This window comes from Lepidochelys kempii, chromosome 2 (genome assembly GCF_965140285.1).
Source record: "Lepidochelys kempii isolate rLepKem1 chromosome 2, rLepKem1.hap1, whole genome shotgun sequence".
NCBI classification, from domain to species: Eukaryota; Metazoa; Chordata; order Testudines; family Cheloniidae; genus Lepidochelys; species Lepidochelys kempii.
Window position 1 is genome coordinate 3,865,717 of NC_136381.1, and position 20,787 is coordinate 3,886,503.

Consider the following 20,787-nt stretch of genomic DNA (forward strand, 5'->3'; position numbering starts at 1 on the left):
CTGCCCCCGCCCCCCCGCTGTCTGTCCCACTCTCCCCACCCCTGTCTGTCTGTCTGTCTGTCCTCTGCCCCCGCCCCCCCCGCTGTCTGTCTGTCCCACTCTCCCCACCCCTCTCTGTCTGTCTGTCCTCTGCCCCCGCCTGTCTGTCTGTCCCACTCCCGCCGCCCCCGGCTGTCTATCTGTCCTCTGCCCCCGCCCCCCCGCTGTCTGTCTCTCTGTCCCACTCCCCCCGCCCCCGGCTGTCTGTCCGTCCTCTGCCCCCGCCCCCGCCTGTCTGTCTGTCTGTCTGTCTGTCTGGCAGGCGGGGCCCGGACTCCATTTCCCAGCGAGCCCCGCGGGCTGCGACCTGCGAGCGACCCGGACTCGGGGCTGGCGGAAGCGGAGCCGGGTCCGGGAGGGAGCGGCCGGCCGGCGCGGGACAGGTGGGAGCCGGGGAGCCCCGGGGCGGGGGGCCCCTGGCTTGGGGGGAACAGGGGTGGGCCTGGTATGGGGGGGGAGAGGGGCCCCTGGCTTGGGGGGAGCAGGGGTGGGCCTGGTATGGGGGGGCCCCTGGCTTGGGGGGAGCAGGGGAGGGGGGCCCCTGGCTTTGGGGGGTGGAGGGGGGCCCCTGGCTTGGGGGGAGCAGGGGAGGGGGGCCCCTGGCTTGGGGGGGTGGAGGAAGGGGGGCCCCTGGCTTGGGGGGGTGGAGGGAGAGGGGCCCCTGGCTTGCGGGGGTGGAGGGGGACCCCTGGCTTGGGGGGAGCAGGGGTGGGCCCGGTATGGGGGGGGAGAGGGGCCCCTGGCTTGGGGGGAGCAGGGGAGGGGGGCCCCTGGCTTGGGGGGGTGGAGGGAGAGGGGCCCGGTATGGGGGGGTGGAGGGAGGGGGGCCCCTGGCTTGGAGGGAGAGGGGCCCCTGGCTTGGGGGGTGGAGGGGGGCCCGGTATGGGGGGGTGGAGGGAGGGGGGCCCTGGCTTGGGGGGAGCGGGGCCCGGTATGGGGGGAGCGGGGGCCCCTGGCTTGGAGGGTGGAGGGAGAGGGGCCCCTGGCTTGGGGGGTGGAGGGGGGCCCGGTATGGGGGCGTGGAGGGAGGGGGGCCCCTGGCTTGGGGGGAGCAGGGGTGGGGGTGGAGGGAGGGGGGCCCCTGGCTTGGGGGGAGTGGGGGGTGGAGGAGCAGACGGGGGACCCCAGGGCATCTGCAGGGCTGCTCCGCGTGGCTGCTGCTGCTCTCCGGGGCCGAGCATTTCACTGCAGAGGGGGGCTGCTTCCAGGCCGTTACCGATCCCCAATAGGTGCCAGCATTTTATGCGGGCACGGGGCCTAATCCCGTTCCCCAGGGGTAATGGGGGTTTGGTGGTTGATTTCAGCATGAGTAGGATCAGGGTCATGCCGTGGGAGCAGGGGTGGGGCGAAACCCACGCACCAATTAATCAGCGCTTGCGCAGTGCGACCAGCACTTAATACACTGAAGTTATCAACCCTGCTCTTGACTCTCCTGTGACCTCAGCTAAGTCACTCCATTTCTGTGCCGACGCTTCCCCATCCGTAAAACAGGGATCATAGTACTGTCACCTGTCCGCTGAGAGGTAGCCGCTGCGGGGACCTTGCTAGCCAGCTTCTGGTGGAGGAGAAATCAGTGACATGGGCTGGGTGGGGGGTCTTAGGGCAGGTTTACACTTAAAACCCTGCATCGTGCGCCTGTGTAGCGCTTCAGTGAAGGCGCTACTATGCCGACAGAGGGCTTCTCCCATTGGTGGTGTTAATCCACCTCCCCGAGGGGAGAAGCCCTCCCGTTGACGTGATGCTGTCCTCACCCAGTATAACTGCATCTCTCAGTGAAAAATCCATACCCCCCTGAGTGACGTAAGTTTGTAGGGTAGACCTGGCCTCAGTATGTTTGTAACTTGTTTGCGCTCTGTGCACCAGTCCTGAAACAGAGGTGGTCCCAAATGGCACGCAGTCAATCATCTCTTCCAGAAATGTCAGCCCAGATGCCTGTGCCCAGTTTCCAGAGAGCAACTCTACTCCGAGAAATGACTCTGATAGATTAAGGCAGAGAGCAAACTCTCTTGCTATTTGCAACAGCTCCCCTAAGTTGAGATGCCATCACAAAGCTAACAACAGTACAGCATTTCTTGAAAGACTGAGCACTAAGAAAAATAACTTGTAACAGTGCTGTTGGTAAAAAGAAAAGGAGGACTTGTGGCACCTTAGAGACTAACAAATTTATTTGAGCATAAGCTTTTGTGAGCTACAGCTCACTTCATCGGATGCATTCAGTGACTCCTACCATAACTATATTAATTTGCCTCACGTGGGGGGGGAGTATGATGTGTAGTTCTTTCACATTCGCAATGCATGTTAAAATTCTTGAAACGGAAGTGCTGGGGAAGGGGCAAGCTGTGATTGATTGATTGATTGATTGATTAATTAGAGATCCCATGTCTGATTTATTTCTGTCCCTTCATGCAGCTTGAATAGTGAAACTGTCCAGTGTCACTTTCTTTTTTGTGTTCAGGACTCTGCAGGGGTAGATATAAATTCAAGAAAACCCTCTTCCATAAACTTTTTTTGAGAATCTCTTAAAACATTTCTTTTCATACTGGGCTTTAACAGCACTCTCTACCCAAACAAAACCTACATGTGAGGCCCTAGTGACACTGTCAAGATGTTTCAGTGATGCCCTCAACTTGAAGTGTGTCTGGTTTATTAAAAAAACAATGTAAGGAACACTGATAACCTGAGGGGTTTTTTTAACCATTTTTAAAAAATCAGTGCTCTTTTAAAACACCCTTTAACTAGCATGTACAAAATATTTTTTAGTTGCTTAAATATATTGCAACGTTTTTTCTGCTTCTCTGATAATATTCGTAAGGGTCTTTTGGAAGGGTCTGGGACCAACATGACCTTAGCCTTGTTTCCTCTGCACGCACCTGCTTGCTGCTTTTTACATTTCAGCTTTGCTGCTGGTGGTAAGGTAAACAGCCTCTTGCAAACTGCTGCTAAATGCACAAGGGAAACAAACTAGAAAAAAGTCTCCCATTGCTTTAAGTTCTAGTGATCGTAGGGGTTACTTGCAACAATAGGAGGGAGATGTTTTCAGGCTGTGACTTCTCAGTGGATGATGTCCCTTTAGTTCCCATAGAACTATCTCTGAGTCTTGTGCTTTTATTAAAGAGGCCTTGAAAAATTATTAAAACTTGTGCTTCAAAACAGCGGAAATTCCTCCTGCATGTGACCCATTGGCTGACGTGAGGGAAGGTGGCAGTTCCTTATTCCATCCTTAACATCAAATAGGTCCCTTGTTTCAGTCATGTGGGGAGTCTTGTAATAGCCTGGTTTCAGAGGAACAGCCGTGTTAGTCTGTATTCGCAAAAAGAAAAGGAGTACTTGTGGCACCTTAGAGACTAACCAATTTATTTGAGCATGAGCTCACGAAAGCTCATGCTCAAATAAATTGGTTAGTCTCTAAGGTGCCACAAGTACTCCTTTTCTTTTTGTAATAGCCTGAGACCCAGCAACTCCAGACAGCCACTGGATGGCAGTGGAGTGACGGAGAGGATACACGTTAGCCAGATCTCTGCCCCACTAACTGTGATGCAGCTGCCTTGCAGCATCTGTGTTTTCCACTGCCCTCTTGACCTACTCAGGACCCTATTTGCCCATCGCCTTCCAGTTGGGGGCTTGATGACCTCTCTGGTGACATGGAGGAAGTGGGAAGCCAGGTTTGCTAACCCTGCCAGAATCTCTGCCCCTGTTCAGCTCACACATGCCCCTGGCTTCTGCAGTTGCATCTGGCCAGGAAGGTTTGCAGCATGAATCTCAGCACCGATCTGGTGCAATGCTTCTGAGACGATTTGGAATTAATTGCCTTTTCTCCCGCCCTGCAGATTTTGTAGCCATGGCGGAGCCGGCAGGAACGAAGCCAAAGCGCATCCTGGTAACCGGTGGCACCGGACTGGTGGGGAAAGCCATTGAGAAGGTGGTCGCTGATGGAGAGGGCAGGCCAGATGAGGAATGGATCTTTGTGTGCTCCAAGGATGCTGACTTAACGTGAGTCCTTAAGAACATAAGAATGGCCATACTGGGTCAGACCAAAGGTCCATTTGCCCCAGTATCCTGTCTTCCGACAGCAGCCAATGCCAGGTGCCCCAGAAGGAATGAACAGAACAGGGAATCCTCAAGTGATCCATCCCGTCGCCCATTCCCAGCTTCTGGCAAACAGAGGGTAGGGACACCATTCCTGCCCATCCTGGCTAATAGTCATTGATGGACCTATCTTCCATGAACTTATCTAGTTCCTTTTTAGACACTGTTATAGTCTTGGCCTTCACAACAGCCTCTGGCAAAGAGTTCCACAGGTTGACTGTGCGTTGTGTGAAGAAATACTTCCTTTTATTCATTTTAAACCTTCTGTCTGTTAATTTCATTGGTTGACCCCTAGTTCTTGTGTTATGAGGAGTAAATTACACTTCCTTATTTACTTTCTCCACACCACTCATGATTTTATAGACCTCTATCATATCTCCCCTTAGTCGTCTCTTCTCCAAGCTGAAAAGTCCCAGTCTTATTACTCTCTCCTCCTACAGAAGCCATTCCATACCCCTAATAATTTTGGTTGCCCTTTTCTGAACCTTTTCCAATTCCAATATATCTCCAATATCCTTGCTGCACTGGACTCTTCTTTGCTTGTTCATTGTTGTCTGAAATGTCCCTATCCATTTTGGGTGGCTTGCGGGGGGAGTGCTCTCACACTAGGGCTCTCACACTTGGAGAGCAGGGTTCAAATCCTCGGCAGACAAGTGAAAATGATGTGTGTGGCATGGAGGACTGTGCCTTGTCTCGGGCCCTGTTACAAAACTCCTACATGGTTCTGGAATGACAGGCGGTCTCTTCTCCAGAGACGCTGAGGCACGGAGCTAGCAATGGGTGCTGCTGGTGAGGAGCGTTGGCAGAGCTGCGTATGAAGCCTTAGTGCTGGATTAGCAGGAAGGTGCTGTACGTTAGGATGGAGGTGGGCTGGCACAACTGCGTGGCCAGAACCTGACTTAAGCTGATGCTGTCAGCCCCTTGCTTTCTTTCTTCCCACTAAAGGTGTGTCTACACAGCAAAAGCCGGCCACGGGCTTGGCTACCTGAGATAGCAAGCTGAGTACGTACCTAGGGTCAATGCTGGCTTTGCAGTCAGCACGCTATGCTGTCTTCACTGCTATAGTTACCCACTCTAGCTGGATTCCAGCTAGCTCGGGTCGGCTAGCCCGTGTGCAGCTTCTGCTGTGTAGACGTCCCCTAAGTGTGGAGGGTAGGAAAACCATGTTCACTTCTGGTTTAAACTGGCTTTTGGAGTTGTTGAGGCAGCCCCAGAATGAGCCCATTGCGGCTGCCTCGCGCATGTTACCCCCAGCTTTGCTCCGGGACGCCCACTCCCCTCCCCCCACGCAGCGTCATGAGATGAAAGCGAACTGGATGCGTATTCAAAAGTCTGATGTCAGATTAACTGGAGGTGGCTGGCCACACCCTGCGTGCGGCTCAGAGGGTCTGCCGGAGACCTGGGCTGTGGGGTTGATCAGGGAGCAGCCCTGTTCCAGAAGAAGTCAGGCGGAGGGCAGGGTATGAGTGTTTCTATTTCATGGGCCTCGGGTATAGTGCGCTGGAGACCCGAGTGTGTTCAGGATCTGGGCAATGTTGATCCTCACATAGACTGAGGTCAGGAGTATTGTGCCTTTAAAAATGAAAATGGTGTGAGTGCGGGGTGCTGTAGGACCATGCTGGGGCTAGGCTCAGCACGGGTGCTCCCTCGAATGGCTAAGGAGACCTGTCCTTTGGGTCTGTCCACGGTCTTTGCTCTTGAACCCTCCATCTGCTGGCTTCCTGTCGGCATGCTCTTTTCACTCCTGCAGCTGCCACGTCATTCGGTGCAGCCTGTTGTATCACCAGGTAAGAAGCCTGGCCAATCCCAGCCAAGGAAAGTTAAACGATACCCTCTCTTTGGCAATTCAGACCTTGCTGTCACCGGCTCCAATCACATTCCCCCAAGTATGCCATGCACCTGAGCCCCGCCCCCTTTCCAGGTGAGAGTCAGCCAGTCCGAGTGACGGAAAAGGTCCTGTCTGGTCCATCCAGGGCTTTCATCCAGTCTGGTGTTAGTGATAGGCAGTGGTGTCGTAGCCATGTTGGTCCCAGGATATTACCGTACACTGAGCTTTTCTTCAGGTCTCTCTCTCCAACAGAAGTTGGTCGAATAAAAGATATTCCCTCTCCCCTGTGTCTCTCTAATCGTTTTAGTGGTGGCATCACTGAATTGTCAAACCCTCATGAGGCATGAAGACTCATTGTCCTTGTGCTGCAGGTTTGTCTGACACTCCTTGTGCTAACAGGAGTGGCATTTAATCAGTAGCAAGATCAGTTCACTGCCTCCTGGGAGCCAGGAACTCTTTGAGTTCTAACTCGCCCTGACGCCGACTCCGTCTTTGGCCTTGGGCAAGTCACCATCACCTTTCTGTGCCTCACTTTCTCTGACTGTACAACGCACTGCGTAGGGGTGCTGTGAGGGCCCGTTAGTTACCTGTGTAAAACACTTTGAGGACAAAAAGAGCTGTGTAACTGACATGCGATGGTGTGTGTTAGAGAAATGGCAGACAGCAAAGGCCTATGAGATCAAAGCTCACCTCTGCCGGGATAGGTACAAAACACTCCACAATGGTTAGGCAGCTGCTGTGTTGTGTCTCCTACTTACCCCGCTAATCTGGGACTGGGGAGATCTGGGTTTGCGGCAGAGCAAGGAATTGGACTCCCTATGTCACCTTGGGGAAGTCACTGTGTGCCTGTTTCCAATCTGTAATATGGGGATAATAGCACTGCCCTGCCTCCCAGGGGTTGTGAGGATAAATACATCAGACTGTGAGGTGCTTAGATACTGTGGTCATGGGGGTCAGATAGGTACGTAGGATGGCTAGAATGTACCCCTGAGGGTTCTGTTTGTTGTTTCCTCTCCCCTGTAGCAATGCTGCTGAGACCAGAGCCCTGTATGAGAAACACAGACCCACCCACGTGATCCACTTGGCAGCCTTGGTGGGAGGCCTCTTCAAAAACATCAAATACAACCTGGATTTCTGGGTAAGGGGCCAGGGTGGCAAATGCAAAGGTGGAACGTCTGGTCCAGCGGGCTGTCACTCTCACTGCACCATGCTGTGTGGTTCCCCTTTGCCCTTCCTTCAAGGACTTGGGAGCGCTTTGCAGACATTCATGAATTAACCCTCGCCGCACCCCCTGCCTCCAGGCTGTAGGCTAGGCCACCTTAATTGTAGGGACACTGAGGCACCAAGACATGACTTCCCTGGGTCACATGTGGCGTGTGTGGCAGGGCCAGAAATAAAGCCCAGGCCAGTCAGGTTTATTAAATGGGTGGATGAAGTCATTAACTCCTTGGGTGCTGGGCCTTCTGACACTGCAGGTGGGACTCCTCTTGCTGGGTTACCAAAACGTGTGATTACAGTGTATGGGCCCGTGTAAGTGCTGCTGAACTGGGAACCACTTGCCCACCAGGGCTCTTGTGGGGCTAATGAACTGTCCCCAGCACTAGCCCTGCATCCAGAGATGAACCCCCGGGCCTTGGCTGGGATGATTCTCTCCCCAGGCGCTGGTGAGTGACTCTCTAATATGACAGGTTTCAGAGTAACAGCCGTGTTAGTCTGTATTCGCAAAAAGAACAGGAGGACTTGTGGCACCTTAGAGACTAACCAATTTATCTGAGCATGAGCTTTCGTGAGCTACAGCGTCCGATACATCCGATGAAGTGAGCTGTAGCTCACGAAAGCTGATGCTCAGATAAATTGGTTAGTCTCTAAGGTGCCACAAGTACTCCTTTTCTTTAATATGAAGGGGTGCAGCTTATTAGCAGCTGGTGTTGGACCCCTGCCCCTCCTCCTGAATCTCACACACACATGCACACCAGGTCAACCTAGCCTGGTTAGATTTCTCGGGGCTGGCCCATGTGGTTCAGCGGCCGGCAGTCATCTTACCTGTAATACAGATGAACAATCCATGGTGACTACAAGTCCCAGCATGCAATGCTCCTCCTTGATCTGAGCAGGCTTCACTTAGCGCTGGCTGGAACGTTGCATTCTGGGGTGTGTAGTCTTCACATGGTGGCTGCCATCTGGTCCTTCCTATGCATAGTAAGTGCAGTCCTTCAGCACCTGGCAAGTTGTGCTGTGTGCGCACCTGGGCTGGATAACGTGTGGCCCTCCTGGCTCGCTGCTCTGTGTGCGCATCTCCTCCTTGTCTGGTCTCCCTTCACCTGGCTGTGGATCAGAATGGGGAAAGGAAGGGGGCTGGTCTGTTTCCCGCCCAGCCCAGTAAGTGCCGTGGCTGCGCCTGGGGATGAGCTGGGGAGCGACGGCATGAAAGGGCTGTGTAGATAACAGGTCTGCATAGAGAAGGGGGCCTGAAAGCCCCATAGCACCAACACGAGCAGCTGAACCCCTTGTGTGGGGGGCAGTGAAAGCCATCTGGCAGGAGCTGTGGGTTGGGGAGTGGGGCCCTCGCTGTGTCCAGAGCTGACACTGCCGTGAGAGAGGTGGAATGCAAGGTAAAGTTCAGACCTGAGTGGTTAGAGCTGATCCCACTCCTGACTCCGAGACAAGCTTGGGGTCTCCCCCAAGGACTGTCCCTTCAGCCCTCAGCCGTTCAACTCTGGTACCACCAGTGAGACTAGCCTGGGAGCTCCACGGCAACCCGTCCTGAGCCTGCGATGGTCAGAGTCAGGGCAGGTTCTCGACAAGCTGGAAGGCCCGGGTGGGTCGTGCAGTAACTGATCCGAATATAACGGGACTCCTGACTCCCCGCTGGACATCTTTTCCCCAGCGGAGAAACGTGCACATCAACGACAACGTCCTTCACTCAGCGTACGAATTCGGGGTGCAGAAAGTCGTCTCCTGCCTTTCCACCTGCATCTTCCCGGACAAGACCACCTATCCTATCGATGAGACCATGGTAAGGGGCGGCCTTCGGGCAGGGCATGCAGCACCCTGCCTTACAACTTCCGTTACTCACTCAGCTTCACCTTTGCTCCACCCAGAGCTGCGGGTTAAGCACAGTAACATCGGTTAAGTTACTGTGCACCTTGGGAAGGGGAGATGGTTGGGGGCTGCCTCGGTGCAGCAGGTGGACAACCTATTGTTATACCAGTTACGCTGATCTGAGAGAGTGACAGCTGGTCGTCTTGGCTCTGGTCTTCTTTCCCATCCTGGTTGGCTGACTCGGTGGGTGATGGGGAGAGCAGAGCCGACCCCTCCGGCTAACGTCCTGCATGGGCTGGGGATTCCAGCCGCTCTCTGGTGCAGACTCATGCCGTAACCAGTCAGGTTGGCCCAGTATCTGCATCCTAGTTCTCTGCACCGCTGTGGGGGCTGTCCCTCACTCATTGCGCTGATGTGCATGTGGGGTCGGGCAGAGTGGGGAGCGCCTGCCTTGCTCGACAGCCATCCCTCCGGCCAAACAAGGAGCAGGATCGTCCGGTCCAGTGCAAGCCCCGTCCCATCCTCCTTGGGCAGAAACAGGCGGGCAGCCCTGCAGCACGGGCTCACGAGGAATAAGGGGACCTTCAGGGGACATATTGGATTCCTGCCATCTCTGCCTGCCTGTGGCTTGTCTGTGATGTGAGCTGAGCCCAGGGCTGGCAGGTGGTAACAGCTCCTCCATTAGCAGATCGAGGCGCTCCAGGATGCTGCTCTCCTGCTCCGAACTCGGGGTATGTCTACGCTGCACAGCTAATCTGGGTTCTAGCCTTAACACCAGCCCCCTCTTTCCCACTGTCCACATACAGAAAGCTCTGGCCTGGCCTTGGGGGTGCTTTAAACCTGGGCTAGCTGACCCAGCTAGGGGTATAGTATAAGTTAGAGCCCAGGATCTGGGCTGGAACCCACCTACGCTGCAGTGAGGATGCAGGCTAAATCACAAGTGCCGATAGTCCTCCAGTGCCGACAGTCCCTTCCTGAAGGACAGATAAGTTCTCTTGCAACTGACCTGATCGATGGGGGAAAGAATCCTAGAGCATCTCGGCACAAAGAACCATGGGATATGGCCCCCGAACACACACAGGCAAGTGCAGAGACAGTGAGGACATGGGGGCACAGGGGGAGCTTTGCTGTGTTGATGCTCGCACTCAGGTTAGGCTAACCCAGGTGTCGAGCACCTGGCTTAACTGTGCAGTGCAGACATAACTTCCGTTTATTCTCCCTACGCCTCCTTCCCCTTGGGGCCAGGCAGCGGATGTTGAAACCCCATTTTCACCAGGCTGACGTTACTTTTCCCAACTGTGCCGTCTGTGTTTTTCCCCAGATTCACAATGGGCCCCCGCACAGCTCCAACTTCGGGTACTCGTATGCCAAGAGAATGATTGACGTTCAGAACAGGTATGATCCATCCCCTTCCCTCCCCTCCCCGCCCAAGCTGTATGGCTCAGGGAGGGACTTACACAGTCCGTACATCTCTGTAAAGACCTTTGTGATCCCCGGATGAAGGACTGTATAAATATTATCACTGTCACTGTAGGATAATTCCTTCCCCTTGTGCGCTCTGACCTCACCTGGCACAAGGAGTGAGAGGCTGGGGGTGGATGGAACTTGCAGGGGCCGCAGGGGGGTTGGCAAGCCCCAGTTCATTTCCCTAAGTCCTGCTGGAAGAACAGGGTTAGGCCCTGATACACGGAAGGGGGACAGTGACTTGTGCTCACAGCCCTCAGCTGCACGGAACATGCCACTGAGCTAGTCACTCACTTGCCCTGGCCCTCTCTTCCCCCTTCTTCCAGGGGGTATTTCGAACAGCACGGCTGCCGATTCACCGCTGTGATCCCGACCAATGTCTTTGGACCTCACGATAACTACAACATTGAGGACGGGCATGTCCTTCCGGGACTGATCCATAAGGTGTACCTGGCAAAGAGTAAGTGCGGAGCCTTCATTCAGCTCTCAGCTTCATAGTCCAGCCAACAGGGTTTTGTTGCTTGGGCAATATGGGCAGCACAGATGGTTCCTGCTGCGGGGAGGGAAGTTGTGTCTTTTTTGCTCCTAATGAGCCTGACATTCTTCGCATCCGATCCCTAAACTGTTTGAAAGTGTTGCTGTGTGCTGTTACACAAGTGCCATGTTCCACCCCAGAGCGGACTGCATTTCTGCAGTGGGTGAATGGATCCTCGTGTGTCCCTTCCTTCTTCAAATGTGGGTTAGCTGGCTAATGTTAATGAAGTGCTTTAAGATGCATAGCTGAAGGGGCTACTGTAAATTATTTGGTTTGCAAAATACTTTTCGCTTTCTGATCTTCGCCTGGCTGTCTTGTGTGCCATTGAGGTTGCTGAAGTGACGGTGTTTCATATCTGCAGATACGTTGATTAGGTACCATTTAGCACTGGGCTAAGAGGATGGTCGGAGTTTGGTCCATCCAGAATGTTTCTGTGTATCTCAGCGTAGAGGATTGCCATACTGAATGTATGTATGTAAAGCAGTAATGTCCAGGGAGTTTCGGGTCCTCATTTAGGAAGGGAGTTGCCCCACGAGATGATCAGGGCTCGATAGATCATGGGGCTCATTTCCTACTGAAAGCATTGGGCATTTAGGAAGCATAAGTTGCCCTTGGCTGCAGTTGTAAGTGGCAACGATGTACCTTTCTGTAGAGCTCCACAAACCCACATACATCACCATTGAAATGCAGGCACCTCTGGGATGGAGGACAGCAGCCAAGTGGAGAACACCCAACTGTGAATGGGAGACGGAGGGGAATTTTATCTAGGACGCTAGGGCAGATCCCTCCTGTATGTGCCATGATTTCATTAATGGACACACACAAAGAGGACCTCGGGTCATGTCTCAAAGACACATACATACACAGACAGCAAACTGCATGGAACTGATCCTCAGGTAGGGAGGGGCAGGAAATGGGAGGGAAACCCATTGGCACCCAGAATGGTCTGCATCCAGGCTGCAGTGTCATGGTTTGTGGAGTCCATTGGGACCCTGTGGGTTTTTTCTACTGTACAGTACAACTAAACCTCTCTGCCTCTAACGAGCCATGGATGGCTCCAGGCAGCTGTAGCTGCAGGGCTGCCAACAGGGTTTTCTGCTAGAGTTGTTGGATGGTAAGTTCCTGAGAGCCATGATGGTTGGATTCCTCACTTGGCTCTTGGTTGGGCATTGCCCCTCCGTGCAGGAGTGAAACTAGCAAGTGATTTCTGTGCAGAGTCAGGGAAGGGGTCCAGGCTCAAATCTCAGCCAATGAGGAAACAGAGAAGGACCATTCCGACTCCATGGTGTGACGGGTTCCCCCTCAGGGTGCCACTTGGAACTGGGGTACCACTGAGCTGCCTGACCCACCAGCCTCGGTTCCCCTTACTCTGTGCTGCTGTGACAGGCTCCCAAGCCCCCAGCAATGCACACAGGTAGGGACACACCCAGCTGCAGAAACAAACACACATGCTGAGATCAGCTCTGCATGGGAAGGCTCAGCTAAGGGATTGCCCAGCACTCAAGGGGATAAACCCAAAACTGGGCTGTCTTGGGCTGCACAGAAAATTATACAGCATAAGATCATAAAATTTGCCCCCTCCCTCAATGTGGAGGAAGATATGCAACACCTTTTTACTACCACCTCCCCCCCAGTTACGAATTCCATAAAGTGGTTTTAGAGAAAACAAAACCAAGTTTATTAACTACAAAAGGTAGATTTAAGTGATTATAAGGGATAGCAAACAGATCAAAGCAGATTACCTAGCAAATAAAACAAACATGCAATAAAATACTAAAGAAACTGGTTACAAGAAATAATTTCTCACCCTAAATGTTGTTTGAGGCAGATTGCAGAGATTCTTGAAGGCCAGATGCACTTGCTTGCTTACAACTTCAAATATTTCATTCACAAGCTAGACAGTCTTCCAGCCTGCGCTCAGTCCTTCTCCCCTCATTCAGTCTTTTCTTAGATATTTACAGCTGTCGTCTTGGACCGGGATTCAGCCAAGAGGGAACCATGATTATGTCACTCCCCTGCCTTAAATAGGTTTTCCATATGGCAGGAATCCTTTGTCTTCCAGGGTGATTCCCACCCCCGGTCAGTGGAAAAATACTGGTGTGATTCATGGAGTCCCGCATCAGGTGACTTGCTCACATGACCTTGCAGCCATAACTCAGAGTTGGTTTGGAGCATCCCCAGGAAGAACTTCTCTGGGGGTGATAAACATCTTCTGAGACCTCGTGTTCTCTCTAATGGCCCTTCCTCATAGCAAGCTATCTAGACTGATGGCATTCTGTCTGGTGGGTGTTCCCCAGGTGTAAACACACTTGTAATTCATACATAGTCAATAGTCCTAACTTCAGATGCAGAAATGATACATGCATACAAATAGGATAATCATAGTCAGTAAATCGGAACCTTTCCAATGATATCTCACGATCCATCTCGCATAAAATACATCATGGATATGCTATAATTATATCACAATATCTCTGAAGAATATAGGGCACAGTGTCACACGTGGCTACTTACAGCCCCTTGTGTCAAGCTGGAGCATAGAGTGCTAGGACCTGTAGTCTCCAGGGGCTGTACCTCACTTTAGAGAGAAGGGCTGTGGTGTAAAGCTACCCCGGCCCAGCCCTGGCTCTCTCTTGCACGAGGGTGTTTGGACGGGGAGGGCGGGGGTGGAACCTGTGGCCTGTGCTGCGGTTGGAACATCCACTAATGGCCATTCTCTTGATTGTCCCACAGAAAATGGCATGGCTCTCACTGTCTGGGGGACAGGAAAGCCCAGGAGACAATTCATCTACTCTCTGGTAGGCACGGCCTTCACGGAGCCCAGCCCGTTTGGACTGGGCCCTGAGTTTCCTGGGGCCCAGAGCAGATTTCAGACATCCTGACCCCATGGCTGGGAGCACGGGTTGCCTGGCCCTGGGAGGCTGCAGCAATGCGCAGGGCTGTGAATGAGGGTGCTGGCCTCTGGTGGGATGGGTCCCCCAGTTCCACCTCCGGGAGTGGGAGGAGGTAGGTGTGTTCTGGTGGGGCAGGGGTGGGTGGGCTTGCTGGCAGAGGGGGCTCTGAAGCCATACAACCCTTTGCAGCCACACGCTAGAACCCTGGCCTGGGTGCACTTAGCTCCCTGCGCTCAGGGATTGCCTGTTGCCGTAATACAAGCCACATACAGCTGCTAAGATGAGCAAGTTGTTCTGACAAATAACGAGCAATAAACTCAGGACAGGTCCCAGACTGCACGTCCAGCCCTGTGCACAAGCTGTGGGGAGGGGATCAGATTGGCCCTGCCTTGGCAGCATGCGGGAGCGTCCTCCCAGGAGCTGGGCCTTGATGGAGGCATCCCTTTCAGAGGTATCATGGTTCTGTCTGTTAGCATGGCTGTGTCTACTGGAATGACCGTTTGTTTCTGCCAGGCCAGGGCTGGGGTCCCTTTAAAGGCCATTTGTGGCAAGGCCTGGAGGGATAGTTGCAGAGGGAGGGAGCTGGCAGCTGGGGGAGCGGGAGATTGGAGCTGTTCCTGCTTTGCCCTGCTGAGTTGGAGGTGGAGGGGGCAGCAGCCTGGCAGTAGCAGGCTCAGCTTCCTGGCAAACAGCCCCCATACAACATCCCCGGCCTTCAGCAACGAGGAGCTTGTGTCTGTGCCTCGAGCTGGGATCCTGTGGCTCCTGGGAAGGGAAAGGGAGGAGGCAGAGAGATTGAGAGCTGCTCCTTTGTGCCCACAGGACCTGGCACGGCTCTTCCTCTGGGTCCTACGGGAGTACGATGAGGTGGAGCCCATCATCCTGTCAGGTAAGGTGTCCCCTCGCCCCCGCCATCTCTCTCCCTTTGACGGTGTCATGACTCTGGCCCTTTTGCCAGATGCCCTCAGCTCTTATTGCAGTGCTGGGAGGGAAAGTCCCATGTCCCCACTGCTCCCTAGGCCATCCTATCTGGTTCTGTAGCAGGGTCAGTGCAGGATACCCCTCTCTGCAGTGCCCCCACAGACCGATCTAGAATCCACAGTGGTGGCATGAGGCGGCTGCAGGCTCTGATCCCCCACCCTCGTTTCTCTCTGGGGCGGGCAGCGACGGGGCTTCCCTGAGTGTTGTGGCTGGCACCAGGGGTGGAAGAGCGGCATAGCCTCACCCTGGCTCTCTGTTTAGTTGGAGAAGAGGACGAGGTGTCTATCAGGGAAGCCGCGGAGAGCGTCGTGGAAGCCATGGACTTCAAGGGAGAACTCATTGTATCCTTTTACAAATGACTGCTCTGATGCCCTGCCTCCTGAGCTGTGCCCAGCTCACAGGGTCCTGGCCTGGCACCCACTCCCCACACTCGCGTGCACCCTCGGGAGGGGGAGAATTGTCGCATCCGAACATCTAAGGCTTAATTCCCAGCCGATCCAGTGCAAGATTATTCCCTGCTGCACGTTCTCCAGTGCTTGGTCTGGTCCAGGGTGAAGTGGCTCAAGTGATGGTATTCGCACCACTTCCTGTGGGTCGTTCTCTGACTGGAGAGCTTGTTCCACGGATGTTTGATCCGTGCTTGGAAGTCGGGGCCATCAAGGTCTCTGCGATCTGATGGTGACCTGGGGTCTCCTTGGAGACAGTGTCTTCCATTCTTAGTGCAGCTGATAGTGTGAACGTAGCTGCTACTCGCACTCAACGTTTCAGGTGGTGCTCTGGGCCCCCTTTGTTAGTCAGCCTCTTCCCTGCAAACAATGGGCACGAGGGATCTCCCTCTTGTGGGCTCTCTCTCCGCTCACCCCTGCGCCTGGCTGTTCAGGTTAAGGCCCAGCTGCAAACCTTACAGAAAGGGACATGTACAGTAGACGTTTGATACCAAGGCCCCAGCTCTCGTCCTGCCTGGCTACTACCAGTAGGGGCCGCCCTGGAGTAACGTTAGGTTCGAACTCGGCGGAATTCCCGTTTGTTTTCCCTTACCCCCCCACTGTGTCCAGTTTGACACGACGAAATCCGATGGCCAGTTCAAGAAAACAGCCAGCAACGGCAAGCTGAGGCGGTGCCTGCCCGACTTCCAGTTCACGCCGTTCAAACAAGGTAAGACTTGAAGGCCGCGCTGCTCAGGAGTCGCTCTGGCTCTCCTGCCCCTTGGCGGGAACATCCACCGCACTGCATCGGCTGCCCATGTCTGATCTCACCTCTGCCCTCCAAAGGAGTTGGGTCGGATTTGTGGGGAAGGCTCCCTCCCTCCTGCAGATCCCACAGCCTCAGGCATCACCGGCCGCATGCACCAAGAACTCGAATGCAGCGAGTGTCTAAAGAGATGCTGTGAGAAACCCATGGGAGCAGAGGCAGCAGCTCTGGTTGTAGGGGCAGGATGGTGCAGTGACTGAAGCACTGGCCTGGGGGGCTCGGATCTGTGGGTTCTGTTCCCAGCTCTGAGACAGCGTGTAACTTTAGATGGGTCACTTCATCTCCCTGGTCCATTTCCTCCTCCTCTCGCATGGCAACAATGATTCTTCCACTCCTCCTAGCTCAGTAAGCAGTGGCCAGTGGCACAGCGTTAGCTGGAGGGAGTGAGCTGCCGCTGGTTGTGATGCTTCAGGCTGTATGGGGATCTAACTGCCTTCCCCCTTCCCCTCCAGCTGTGAAGGAAACTTGCGACTGGTTCAAGGTGCACTATGACATCGCCCGGAAGTGACCAGCGCCCCAAAGCCATTGTGATGATTGGCCAGCACTGCCCCGGAGGTTCCTCTGAGACTCAGGGTTTTCCTTTGCTGGAGCAGAGGAGGGGACGCGTGAGGGCATTCGGGGCTGTGAAATGATGGTGGAGATAGATACAGCTTTTCCAAAGTAGAATTTGAGAGTGGGGTGGGGAGATAAGCTCAGCAAACGTGAGTGAGAAATACCCTGTCTTTCTCTGTGACACAGGACTCACACTACTAGTCATCTCAGCCAGCCAGGGGCGTAGAACTTCATGGGGTGGAATGGGGAGAAACTCTCTGTTCAGGGATCAAAGTGAATCTTGGTTAAAAGGTTCCAAAAATGCAAAGAATGAGGCTCCTCCCCACCCCCCCGCTTCCAACATTCCTCTCTGTGGTTATAAATATCCCAGGAACTGCAGATCAAGCTTAGGTCAAAAGGAGTTTAGTAAGGGAAGTCTTGCCTAGTCAGAACCCCCTGGGCCTTCCCCCAAAGGCGGTGCCCTGGGAGAGGCTGGAGGGTTGGACTTTCCTGTTGAGGTACCTGGAAGTTTACATGCTGCCTCTGCATCATTGACTGAATATTTTTTAAAATAGACAGAGCCCCCTCTCCGTCAAACCTCATCACTGTTCTCGCTGGATCCCTTTCCCTTGCCTGTGCTGATGCCACCTCCTGTTAAGCTGTAATTGGTCAGGCTGCCAATCAAGTGTAAAGCCGTCTGTAGTTAGGTTCAGAATAAATCAGAGCTGACTTTCCCCTTGTGTTTATGCTCTTGTAAAAACAAGTTGCATGGCGTTAATCCTGAACCCGAGCCTGGGCAGCCCAGCGATGTTCCCAGCGTTCCCGGGACGCTCCCTCTCTTGCTGCCAGGGGCTGGTGCTGCTCAGCTGTGGAGGCCGTTCATCAGCATCAGAAATCTTGTCTTCACCCCCCAGGGTTAGACTGTCAGCGGGGGGCTCTCCTGCAGTGTTCCGGTGGGGGGGAAGAGAAGTTTTGCTAGCCAGAGCAGCTGTAGCCATGCCCCTGTAACGACTATGGTCTCCGATGTTTGGGAGAAGTCAGAGGGGAAGGTCCACAGGCTTTCTAGGGTATCCCCTTTGTGAATTTGTCCCCAAGAGGTTCTGGTGCTTCCTCTTATTTTAAATCAGGTGATGGAGCTTCCAGTGCTCTTCAGCAGAGCAACGAGAGTGAGGACAAGGTCTATCACAGCTGCTACTACCTGTCTTTTGTGAGGGTGCTCCCATCACCTACCCTGTGAGACAACATACAGCCTCCTGGACTCAGGCAGGAAGCTTTCCTGGGAGATGCCACCACAGTCTGCCATGAGTGTCTGCATCCGAGCAAGGGCTGGCTTGAGTGGTGCCCATGTTCCATTCTCCTAGGCCGACTGCTTTCCCCAAACATATTTCCCCAGGGCCTCTTTTAGAAAGGGAACAGGCCCAGCGGTGGAGCTCTTAAACTGTGAAACATTCACACTCCAGCCAGTTACAGCCTTTCTGTCTACACCAGCAATTCATGGACTGTTCTAACACCTGGGTACAGGCAGGCTTTTTTGTGGGGGAGGGCATTGCCTTTGGAGCAGGCAGGCCCTAAACCAAGGCACTAGTAAGTTTAGCATTAGACACACTCCTACCCCTGGGTTCTTCCAGTGGCTTTCAGCTCAAAGCATATTTGACAGCACAGAGATGTGTCAAGAGGCCGGCTCAGATGCTGGGGCTTTCCTCCCTCCCCTTTGCAAGGGACAGAAGCAGCAGCCCATTGGTGTGCTGTTACCCCTGCATTGGCCCAAGCTGTGCACAAAGCAAGCAAGGATGAGCTAGCAGGAAAAACCTCTTCCATGCCTGCTTTTTAGTTCAGTCTCTTCAGGGATGTTTACAGGGGTCACTCAGGAGATAACTAAAGTTGGGCACAGGCCAGGCTTTCTCACAAATGTTTCTGGGGACCTCAATGTGCAGCCACCAACTCTTGCTGGTGGCTGTTCTGACAAACCCCTCTCTTTCCCTGCCTCCCACAGCCCTTCATCATGAGCCTGCCCTGCAGGGGCTCAGGAACTTGCTGGCCACTTGTGGGGTCCCAGGCTCCCAGTGCCCTGGCTGGGTGGGAGCAGTGGAGCTGCCCTGGGGAATGCCCCAGGAACCGCATGGTGCAGCCACCTCCGCTGACAAGAACCACCTCTGGTGCCAGGCACAGCAGCCCTACAAGTCTCCAGCGGCGCTTCCTGGAGCCAACAAGGTGGCCGCAGGGTGCTGATCCCTGCGGGTGGGGCCAATGCAAACACCAAGGCAGTGCATCTCTCGCTGTTCTTGGTAACAGCTGTTCAGCAGTAACAGCTGGGTGCTTCAAGGAGGGGCTTTGCCCCTCCCTCCCAAAATCTCCACCCATGCTTTAGAGGTGTCATGGCCACAAAAATTAAAATCTGCTAGTGGCCGCATTTGAGAAACACTGGGCTAGAGAATTTGAACAGGTGCCTGTTGAGGGAACAAGAGGGCCCATAGCCCAGCTTTAGCATTACTGACTGTCCCTATTCTCAGGGCTAGCTAGCATCTTCCCAGCCCGCAGGCATCACTGCTGTTTGGCTGGAGATATGGGTCACACCAGAGCTCTGCAACCCTGTTCTCCTACCACCCACTGACCAGCATCACCATTACTTTTAACTAGCCAAAATGCCAGCACATTGGAACAGGGCACAGAGCTTTGGACAGGTGGGTTAGGAAACAGCCACAAGCCTGTTTCCCTCTCCCCCAGGTCAGGTTTCCTACTACCCCCCTAGTGCAGTAAATGAGATCTAGCCAGGCCCACTTTAATTTAGAACTGACCTACTGGCTAAAGGTTCATGGATTGTCCTACGAGCCTGTCATAAATTGTTTGAGAAGTATTTAAGGAGACAGAGGGAATTAATTTAAACCAGTAGATTCTACGGCTGTGACTCTAGGACTGTGTTAAGATCATGGCAGATAAACAAGGTGCAGTGGCCAGAAATCAATGGACTAAATTTGTGTTGGAAATAGGCCTAATTGGCCAACAAAACCATGAGGGGATGGGCTATCCCACCCACCACTCCCTTTTGGGGCCCTTAAACGAAAATACTTGTTTTGCGTGTGTGTTGGGGGGTTGGAGAGAATAGGCAAGAGGAAGCTGACCACTGACATAGGCAGAAGAGGAGGAAAAGCATCAACTAGCTTCAAGGGTGCCACCCCCACCAGGACTCTGTTAGGCCTTTGTTGTCCTAGTCCTGATGCACCAAGGCCAGAGCAAGGGACCCAGAGGACATCAGCACTGGCACCAGCTTTGGCTAACTCTCAACCACCACCTGAGAGGTGAGGGTCTGTCACCCCCCCCCTCCTCTTTTTCTTCCCAAGCTTGTTTTCTTCTTTCCTATCCCTTTCCTTTTGCCTTCTGTCTAGTAAGAATCTGGCTCAGCCAGCCAAGACTCTTTAACAACACTGCTGGAAGCCTGACCAGCAGCAGACAGCTAAAAGGAGTGCCCGAAGCAGCCTGAGAGTGGTGTAAGTTTGCAAGGTCTCCTAGTGGCTACTAAAGCCCCAAGCCCTGCCTTGTTTTTCCAGCAGTAAGATTGCAAATAGTAGTTAGCACTGGAGACAGCAGCTGCTTTTTCAGTCTTTGCTGCTCCTTCCTCCCCCCTTGCGGGTCGTCGTCATGTTGTGGCTTCTAGGAAGGGAGATCGGACTTTACCAGCAGCGATAACTTCCCTTTGACCCCAAAGAACAGTTATTAGCATCTTTCATACCATCTCAAAGACTGACCAAGGGAGTGTGGGGGGATGCTTCGTTCTAAAGCCTCTCTCAAGCTAACGGAAGGGGAACAAGGGCTGGCATGGAAATGAAAGCCTGACTTTGTGTTTTACATTTCAAGGCCTTGAACTGTTTCCTTCTGGATCTGTAGCAAAGAGTTAAGAGGATGGTTAGTGGTGGGTTTGCCATGGTGCTAAGCAGGCTGAGGTCTCTGTATACCAAGCTGCACACCTTGGCTAATACTGTTTAATGTTGGACAGTCGGGGTCATGTCGACACGTTTATTCCATCTAAATTAATACAACCCTATCCCCCTTTAGCCAGAAGGGGGAGCCCCTGCCCACAGCTCAGGAGCTCTCAGGTTTCTTTTGAGACAGACACGGAAATCCCAGCAGTAGATCAACGT

At 53.6% G+C, this 20,787-nt stretch overlaps 1 protein-coding gene across 1 annotated transcript; it reads left to right on the forward strand.

Moving 5' to 3' along the window:
* Positions 1-333: 333 nt before the first annotated feature.
* On the forward strand, positions 334-17,385 carry GFUS (GDP-L-fucose synthase). Its single transcript, XM_073329949.1, has 11 exons — positions 334-422; positions 3,867-4,029; positions 6,977-7,091; positions 8,841-8,969; positions 10,317-10,390; positions 10,786-10,919; positions 13,728-13,792; positions 14,711-14,777; positions 15,131-15,210; positions 15,925-16,024; positions 16,573-17,385. The coding sequence occupies exons 2-11, from the start codon at positions 3,878-3,880 to the stop codon at positions 16,626-16,628; spliced, it is 972 nt and encodes a 323-aa protein (XP_073186050.1). The 5' UTR covers positions 334-422; positions 3,867-3,877; the 3' UTR covers positions 16,629-17,385.
* The last annotated feature ends 3,402 nt before the right edge of the window (positions 17,386-20,787 follow it).